The following is a 10342-nucleotide window of genomic DNA, read 5'->3' on the forward strand; positions in this document are numbered from 1 at the left end:
TTCGATATGAAAGACTTAGGAGTTACTGATGTGATCTTAGGAATCAGAATTCACAAGACTCCACAAGGTTTAGCATTATCACAGTCTCACTACATTGAAAAGGTACTTGACAAGTTCAAGTATTTGGATTTCAAAATTGCCAAGACTCCAATTGACGTGAGTTATGCACTTCAAAAGAATGAAGGTGAAAGTGACTCACAACTGAACTATGCAAGAGTATTGGGAAGTTTGATGTATATCATGAATTGTACGCGACCAGATATAGCATGTGCTATTACTAAACTGAGTCGGTTTACAAGTAATCCCAATCACATACATTGGATGGCAATGAAACGAGTTTTGGGGTATCTCAAATATACCCAAAATTACGCTTTGCATTATAACAAATATCCCTCCGTGATCGAGGGATATAGTGATGCAAATTAGATCACTGGATCATCTGAAGTTAAATCCACGAGTAGATATGTTTTCACAATTGGGGGTGGATAAGTGTCTTGGAAATCATCCAAACAAACATGCATCGCCCGTTCTACAATGAAATCTGAATTCATAGCTTTAGATAAGGCCGGTGAAGAAGCTGAATGGCTCCGGAATTTCTTGGAAGATATTCCATTTTGGCCCAAACCTTTAGCACCTATTTGTATACATTGTGATAGTCAAGCGGCAATAGGCAGGGCAGAGAGCGTTATGTATAACGGAAAATCTCGTCATATACGAAGGAGACACAATACCGTTAGACAACTACTCTCTAGTGGTGTTACCACAATTGACTACGTAAAGTCAAGAGATAATGTGTCGGATCCACTTACAAAAGGCCTATCTAGAGAGGCAGTTGAAAGATCAACAAAGGGAATGGGGTTAAGGTCTAGGACAAGTCATCATGGCGGTAACTCTACCTAGCATACTGGAGATCCCACGAGCTAGGTTCAAAGAGATCAAACAAAGTTATGAATGACGGTTCAACATTGTCAAATAAGTCAACTCATTCTCGTGATGAAGACAATGTTCAGAAATTGAGGTAAAGCATTAAGGCTTTTTTATGAGTCAACAAAGCTTAAAGGTTTTTTAATGATTTGCTAAGTCTTGCAGGATATGACCAGATAGTGTGTCAATAGGATTACACGTTTAGAAATCACCTATGTGAGTGTGAAGTGTAAGCCGCTTCAAGGAGAATGAAAGTAAAGGCTCATTCTCTAAGCACTCATGAAACTATGCGGTGTTCATGGCTGAAACGAACACAACCGTGAGAACCATATATGGTTAAGGATTGACTGTGTGACTTATGTTGTCTAGGTATACAACAAAGCTCGACGGTTCAAAGATATCAAATCTACCGATTGACCGAGTATATCCGATATAAGTTCACTACGGAAAGTTCAAAGGGAAAACTACTTATCCAGATGCAATTAATTATTGCATGTAAAACATACACGCGTCCGTGCATTCCTTTATTTTATAGCCATTCCCCATTCATGTGGGGGATTATTGGGATTTTAAGCTTGTGTAGCTTAAAGATGGTGAATGAGAAATGGAGGAAAAATGAAATATTTGAGTTTTCCTCCTTGGCAAAGGGACATTGTCCCATATTGGAGGAAGAAAAGGCTTTTGATGGGTATATATATAATTGCTCTTCTTCTAGCTCTTAAAGAGTTAAGAAGAAGGCAAGCCTCGCGCCGCCGCCGTCGTCGCTCGCTCGGCTCGGCTTCGGCTTCGGCTTCGGATTCGGTCAACGATTGATTGATTAATCTTTTTGGACAAAATTTCTTTCAATTATTTATTTAATTAATTAAATAATTAACTAAGAATTCAATCCGGAATAACCCATGACCCGCGACTCAGTCCGGTCAGGCCCGTTTTCTTTCTCGAATTATTTTAAATCCATTTTCCCGCAATATTTCAAACAACCTGTTCCAACAGCCATGGCTGTTTCTGAAAGGTTGCAAACCTTTTCAAAAATAATGCCAGCAACTCTATAAATATACTTTGAATCCCAGAATCTTTGCTTATGAAATTTTCTGATCTTCTTCTTTTTCTTCTACACAAAAAATTCCAGTGTGTTTTACAGCCTTCGAGTGGCTCGTTGTTCACCGGCGTTTTTGATACCAACACTCCGGTGAGTTAAATCGTTCTATCCTGGGAAGATATATTCCAGCACCTCGGGTACTTGAGGGGAATAATTTTCTTAAGGACACACTGTGTATTCAGTGGGCTCGATTTATTCCTATACTATTTTTTCCAGAATTTATTTCGTTAAACAAATATTACTAACCTTATGTTTTGTTTATATATTTCAGAAATTTTAATGGTTTAATTGTTTATTATAGCAATACAGATTTATAACAATATCGTGGGTTAGCTAGCACACAATCACACACAAAGTAAATAGAGAAGAAAAATCAACACAAAGATTTAACGAGGTTCTGCTAAGTCTAATCCTCGGGGCAGAAGCAGAGAGAGTTTTCCACTATGAATGAGGAGAAAAACACAATACAATATGTAGAATCCCCAACTACAACCCATATATATATATATATATATATCCCAAATAGTACCAAACCTATAAGAGAAATGTTTCCCAATTTGACAAGGACTATATGTTTTCCTTTCCCAAATCTATTAGGACAATGAGTTTTTCTAAACCTATAGGGATTATGAGTTACCTAAAAATACAAGCCACAAAATAACATCAAATAAAATCTTGTTTAACTCTTAATTAATAATAACTACATTGCATCAGGCGAAACATACCAGGTGGCAATCTTTCTAGAAGGATGTCGTTGCCACTGCGTTTGTATGTATGTATGCATCTTTGTCTTTCTTTCTTGCATGTGACGAAAAGGAGAAGTTAATTGTGGTGGAAATCAAGAGACTTCTTGTGCTATTCAATGATTAAACTAAAGGGTGACATTTCACCACACCTCAACCGCCCGGCCTTTCAGCTATTTCTTATGTGCATATGTATAAAGGGGAGACCCCTCTTCACTTCTAAGGCAGTATAATGGAAATGGCTTACTACATAGTGTTATCCTTGTTTGCAGTTACATCAGTAATATATGTGTGGAAGTTGTTGAATTGGGCATGGTTTAGGCCAAGGAAATTGGATCAGTGCCTGAGACAACAAGGTCTCAAAGGGAACTCTTACAAACTAATATTTGGAGATCTCAAAGAGTTGTCCAAAAGTATTGAAGAGGCAAAATCCAAGCCATTAAATGTTTCTGATGATGACATACCCCCAAGAATCCTCCCTTATTTCATTGAAGCTATAAAGAAATATGGTAAGTTTTCAAAACTTAAAAAGAATTAGGGTGTGTTTAGTATGTTTTCCTGGAAAACGAGTAGTTTTATTTCTATTTTCTCATGTTTAGTTGGTGAGTGAAAAACTTTTTCGAGTGGGTGTTGGTGGGGGTGGGGGTGGGGGTGTTTGTGGGGTGAGGTGGGGAATAGGGGGGAAATAAATTCATGGGAAAAATATTTTTCAAAATATTTAAGCCAATTAAACATAAAAAAGTTAGAATATTTTTCGAAAAATATGTTTCATTCCTACCAAACATACCCTTAATGTAACAAAAAGTTGATGAGCAAGAATGTTGGACTTACCATATATGTTACAGGTAAAAACTCTTTTATATGGCTTGGGCCGAATCCTTTGGTATTTGTAAGGGACCCTGATGTACTAAAGGACGTGCTTACTAAACATTCTCTTTACCAAAAACCAAAATCTACTCCCCTGACAAGGTTGCTGGCACAAGGAATTGTAAGCTATGAAGAAGATAAATGGGCAAAACACAGAAAAATTCTCAATCCTGCTTTCCATATGGAGAAGATAAAGGTATTCCACCCCCCCCCCCCAAAAAAAAAAAGCAAAAGATTTTCTCACGTATTTTAGCCTACAAGAAAATAGCAAGGCTTACACGCGAGACATGTGGAAGATTTAGTTTAAATGTTAACTGAACACAGTTCAAAAAAATAAAATAATAACACCCTCATCTCCAAGGAAGTTAAAAAATGGTTTAGACTTGTATCGATATCACAAATTTATAATATCAACTTTGCTTTGTTTTTGGTTTTTCTTTTTTCCTTTTTTTTCCTCTCTAGCTTGCAAATATAGCTAGGTTTTCAGGAGAGAATTTTTATAAAATTTCTACAAGATGTAGTTGACTTGTATTAATGAGTGGTTTACAAATGTGTAGCATATGCTTCCAGCAATTCAATTGAGCTGCAGTGAGATGGTGAGCCAATGGAAGGAGGCTGCATCAGTGAAAGGATCCTGCGAACTCGATATATGGCCTTACCTTCAAAGATTGAGTAGTGATGCAATTTCTCGGACAGCCTTTGGGAGCAACTATGAAGAAGGCCGAAAGATATTTGAGCTTCAAAAGGAACAAGCTGAACATGTCATTGCAATTTCTAGCACCTTATATATTCCAGGATGGAGGTAACAAAATGTCCATTTTTCCCGAGTTTAAGTTTTGTATACTGACAGTCACTGCGGAGCTACCCTTATGGAAGGGGTGTCAATTGGTCAAATTTGCGTAGATGTGCATTGGATTATTTGATGGTGATTACATGTATTTGTTTGTTAATTAATGTAGGTTTATGCCAACTAAGAGAAATAGAAGGATGAAGGAGATTGAGAAAGAAGTTCAAGCAACAGTTAGGGGTATCATTGATAAAAGAGTGAAGACAATGAAAGCAGGGGAGGCAAATGCTGATGACTTATTAGGCATATTGTTGGACTCCAACTTCAAAGAAATTGAACAACATGGTAGCAAGAATTTTGGTATGAGTACACAAGAGGTCATTGAGGAGTGTAAATTGTTCTATTTTGCTGGGCAAGAGACCACCTCTGTACTGCTTGTATGGACTATGGTTTTGTTGAGCAGGCATCCAGAGTGGCAAGCTCGTGCTAGAGAAGAGGTTTTGCAAGTCTTTGGCGATGGCATGCTAGAATTTGATGGATTAAACCGCTTAAAAATTGTAAGTTATTTATAATTTACCTTCTTTAATTTCAAAATCTCCACAATATATGGTGTTAGTTCTATTCTGAGGTGGATCTAAGATTTAAGTTTGATGAGTTCAATGTTTAAGGTTCTTAGCACTAAACACATTGTACATTATGGTTCAGAATTTAATATTTGTTGAAATTGTAGTTGTTTTTACATCTATATCTATATTTTGTGTCAAAAATACTGGGTTTAGTTGAACCCCTCGAACATAATCTAGCTCAATCAGCTTCTCATTCTATGTTCTTGCTTTTTTATTACTCTGCTAATTCAATAGTTAACTCCTTTTAACCATAGGTGACAATGATTTTGCACGAGTCGTTAAGGTTATATCCACCAGTTGGAGCGCTTGGTCGAAGGATTACAACTAAAACCAAGTTAGGGGAACTAAATTTACCAGCTGGAGTGATGCTGTCTTTGCCAATGCTTTTAGTGCATCATGACGAGGAAATTTGGGGCGAAGATGCAAAAGAATTCAAGCCAGAGAGATTCAGTGAAGGCGTTTCAAAGGCAACAAAGGGCCAAATGACGTTTTTCCCATTTGGTGCAGGACCTCGGATATGCATTGGGCTAAACTTTGCAATGATAGAAGCGAAGATGGCTATGGCTATGATTCTGCAACGCTTCTCCTTTGAGCTATCTCCATCTTACACACATGCTCCACAGTCTGTAATAACTATGCAACCCCAATATGGTGCTCCTCTTATATTGCACAAATTGTAAGTGTTTAAGACTTACATGAATTGCCTTATCGGATGAATAACTATGTCAAGCAAACATAAGTTTAAGATATTTTGAAACTATGGTCTATGCTTTAATTCGATCACAGGCTAGATTATTCAATTCGCGTTTATTTATGTGGAACAATGTTAAGAATTATCTTAATAATAGTTACAGTGATCTGAGTAAAATTTCTGATGGACACCAACAACTTGCTAAGTACTTCTGTATTAATGTGAAACATTAGATTATTACTTGTATTATAAGTATAATGTACAAGAGTTAAGGAAACAAGAATTTGATATTGCACCTTTCTTCCCAAATATTTGGTTCATGGACATAAGTAACTTAGTATAATTGGAGAAAAGAACGAGAAGAAATCATTACACAATCACTTCAATATTGAGGCACCAAATCCACTGTGAAGGCTATTTGTGTGACCACATACATTATAAGAAGTAACTACTCACTCAGATTTTAAAACAACTATTTCTACGCCACAATCCCAATCCCAAGTAAGTTGAAATCGCTCAGAATTTACAAGTTACGTAATATTACTTGTGCTCCATATTGAGCTTGGAGTGTCACCACAAGAAAAGGAGCATGTGCATAAGATGGGGAAAGTTCAAAGGCGAAATTTTGCAAAAATGTTGCAAGTGCGACTTTAGCTTCCAACATAGCAAAGTTTTGTCCAATGCATACTCGAGGACCATAGCCAAATGGGAAATAACCAAATTTTCCATTTGTTGCACTTGCAACACCTTCACTAACTCTTTCTGGGTTGAATTCATTAGCATCATTGCCCCATATTTCTTTGTCTCGATGCATGAAAAGTGTAGGTATGCAGATTTGAACTCCAGTAGGTAAAGTTATATTTCCCAATTTGGTTGTTTCGTCAAGCACACGTGAAAACATAACTCCTGGTCGATATAGCCTTAGAGTCTCAAGTAGAACCATATTGACCTGTGAAAAGAGTTTATCAGAAAGAGTAGTAGTACTATTTTTGGGACAGTGAAGCAAATGAAAGAAGAACGTTGTTTTAGGAGTGTCAGATGAGCAAGTTGACTACATTTTGGCTAGTTAAAATGGATCGAATCAATGAACATGATGAGTTTCATAATCCGTTCAATATTTTCTTGGATGAATATGGACTGATCAATCTGGACTACTAACTAGTAGGTCATAACCCAACTTGCCTGACTTAAAACCGTTTTTCATTTGTGTATACGGTCGAAATAGATTTCAGCATTGGCATGTCCGATCGAGTTCGAAGGGTGATGTATCGAAGTAAGATCCCGAAGGGGGGACGAACTAATCTCGAACCCGGGGAGGCCGGTCCGTGTCGAGATCGATATCATAATCAAACTCGAATAAGAATCGAACCATGATGCAGGGTAGACCTATCGTGCTGATAATCCAGAGACCAACCAACATTGACCTGGAATCAATTCGAGGGCTCGAACCAGGATTGGGCTCGAACCAAGATCACAAGTTCGAGCCGAAATCAAGCTCAAACCAAAATCGAGGATTCTAAGCAAGATCGAACACGCAGACAAAAACCGTTGCAATCCCACTAGAGAGAATCTTGGCAGAAATTATGGAAAAGCTGACTTATCATGGGTCTCTCACTGAATGTTTATTTTATTATGCTTGGAGCCGAATCCCTCCACTATAAAAGGGCTTGGTTATCATTTCTGTAGGACAAGTTTTCTGAGACTTATATTGTAATAAAAGTACTATATTCTTCTACAGTAAAGAATCGCTCTTTCAGTTTCTTAGATTGATTCTATTTGTCGAATCCTAAGGTTCATTGTTCTTGATAACCTTATCTAGATTGCATTCTCTCCAATCAAAATTTATATTTTATTTATCCTTGCATTTTGTATCAAGTTATGCCACATATCCTCGGAACTGCATATAAATTCAACTCTATCCATTTTTCGGGTAAACAATTTGGCGCCCACCGTGGGGCCGAGGATAACAGTGGTCATTTGATATAAATCTGGAAAAAAAAATATGCCATTGTGCTTTGCACTTATTTCCGAAAACATCTAGAATTTCGGGTCAGCTACGAATAACCACCGATTGAATGGCTTCACCGATCGATTACGAAGCCGACCTTCAAGATGAAACCTACAACTTGGCACCCGAGGCTCGAATCGAAGTACCTGAAATTCGAGCCGAAATACTATTGGATATCAATTCACAAATAGCTTTGGAGGCGAACCAGCATTCCGAACCGGAAAGAAGCATTCAGGGCGGTACTCGATCCGTAGCCCGAGACACCCAAAACCCAGGGGAAATCGGGGCCAGCTTACGTATGATCTTCAAGATGCTGCAAGCCAAACAAGCAGCGATAGCTCAGCTACAGAGCCAAACTAGCGCACAAAGCAGGCCGGTTTCCAATCCACTTCGAGAAGTCACCCCCAGAACAGAGCCTGCCATAGTGAAATCTAACGAGCAAGAATTGGGGACTACTCCCGGAATTACTAAATTGCTCGAGAAACTCACAAAATGAGTCAAAGCCAACGACAAGAGGGTGAAAACGTACAATGCCAGGATCGACCAAATCCCGGGGGCTCCACCAATGATAAAGGGGCTTGATTCAAAAAAATTCATACAAAAGCCTTTTCCGTCGAGTGCGGCACCGAAGCCAATCCCCAAAAAATTTCGTATGCCCGAAATTCTCAAATATAACGGTACGACCGATCCTAACGAACATGTCACCTATTACACATGTGCCATAAAAGGCAACGATTTGGAAGACGATGAGATCAAATCCGTCCAGTTGAAAAAGTTCGGGGAGACCCTCTCGAAAGGAGGTATGATCTTGTACCACAATTTATCACCGAATTCCATCAATTCTTTTGCCATGTTAGCAGATTCATTCGTAAAGGCATATGTTGGTTCCATAAAGGTTGCAACGAGGAAATCATACCTCTTCAAAGTAAAGCAAAGGCAGGATGAAATGCTGAGGGAATTCGTATCCCGATTTCAAATGGAACGCATGGAATTACCCCCGGTCACAGACGACTGGGCCGTACAAGCCTTCACCCAAGGGTTGAACGAGCTAAGTTCGACAGCATCACATCGGCTGAAACAAAATTTGATCGAGTATCCAGCGGTAACTTGGGCAGATGTGCACAACCGATATTAATCGAAAATTAGGGTCGAGGATGATCAGTCGGGAGCCCCGTACGGACCCGTTCATCAGAACATGACAGTTATTAATCAAAAGTAGATCGACAGAGAACAAAGGTCGAACAGAGACCGATATAGACCGTACGTCGCAGATCGGGTGAACAACGGTTCAGCACGCAACACAGTTCGGAACAATCGAAGGATTGATCGAGGACAAAATTCTCAGGGGCTTATGAGTAAGAGCGACTTCGATAAATATGCCGATCCTATAGAAGCACCTCGATTATCAGAATATTACTTCAGCATTGGTGCATCCGCTCTCATGTCGGCCATCGGACGCATCAAAGACACTAAATGGCCTCGACCAATGCAGACCGATCCTGCCCGAAGAAATCCCAATCAAACGTGTGAATATCATGGTACAAAACGTAAGATTGCAAGCAACTAAGAGAGGAAATAGCTCGCTTATTTAACAAAGGGCACCTTCGGGATTTTCTGAGTGATAGGGCAAAGAGCCATTTTAGAAGTAGGGATTTCAGCAAGCAAAACGAGCAAGAAGAACCGCAGCACGTCATCCACATGATCATCGGCGGCATCGATACCCCTCAGGGACCAATGCTTAAATGCACTAAAACATCGATGGTGAGAGAAAAGCGATCTCGGACTCAAGATTACGCACCCATGGGGACTCTGTCCTTTGATAATGAAGATGCAGAGGGGATCATCCAACCTCACAACGACGCACTGGTAATATCCGTACCCGTGAATAAAACTAAAATTAAGCATGTGCTAATCGATCCTGGTAGCTCGGCCAACATCATCCGATTGAAGGTAGTGGAGCAGCTCGGCCTACAGGATCAGATCGTACCCGCAACTCTTGTCCTAAACGGGTTCAATATGGCATGCGAAACCACCAGAGGTGAGATAGTCCTACCAATAAACATGGCCGGAACCATCCAGGAAATAAAGTTTCACGTGATCAAAGGCGATATGAGATATAACGCCCTTTTCGGAAGGCCATGGATCCACAACATGAGAGCTGTGCCTTCGACCCTATACTAGGCCCTCAAATTACCGACGTCGGGAGGTGTCAAAATGGTGTACGGAGAACAACCATCCACGAAAGAAATGCTCGCCGTCGACTAAGCTAAGCCAGTGTCCTCACTTTCGCCGATAAAAGGATCGGGCCCGGAAGGAGAACGGGACACCAAATAGCAATCATAGACATCGGCTTCAACCCAGCCAGACAACCAGAAAATCGAAGAGGATAGTGATCAAAGGGTCCCTCGATCTTTCGTGATTCTCGATGACTCCGACGCCACAAAATAGACGATCGAGAAGCTAGAGCAAGTCATATTAATCGAGCACTGGCCCCAGCGAAAGGTATACTTGGGAATGGGGTTGAGCCCTGAACTCAGGAAGAAACTCGTTCAATTTCTTATCGATAACATCGATTGTTTTGCCTGGTCCCATTTAGA

General features: G+C 39.7%; 1 protein-coding gene across 1 annotated transcript; it reads left to right on the top strand.

Moving 5' to 3' along the window:
• The first annotated feature begins 2892 nt into the window (after window positions 1-2892).
• LOC104112316 (cytochrome P450 CYP72A219-like) lies at window positions 2893-6020 on the top strand. Its single transcript, XM_009622196.4, has 5 exons — window positions 2893-3275; window positions 3612-3829; window positions 4191-4435; window positions 4593-4977; window positions 5301-6020. The coding sequence occupies exons 1-5, from the start codon at window positions 2999-3001 to the stop codon at window positions 5724-5726; spliced, it is 1551 nt and encodes a 516-aa protein (XP_009620491.1). The 5' UTR covers window positions 2893-2998; the 3' UTR covers window positions 5727-6020.
• The last annotated feature ends 4322 nt before the right edge of the window (window positions 6021-10342 follow it).

Source organism: Nicotiana tomentosiformis, chromosome 7 (assembly GCF_000390325.3).
Source record: "Nicotiana tomentosiformis chromosome 7, ASM39032v3, whole genome shotgun sequence".
In the NCBI taxonomy this organism is placed as follows: Eukaryota; Viridiplantae; Streptophyta; class Magnoliopsida; order Solanales; family Solanaceae; genus Nicotiana; species Nicotiana tomentosiformis.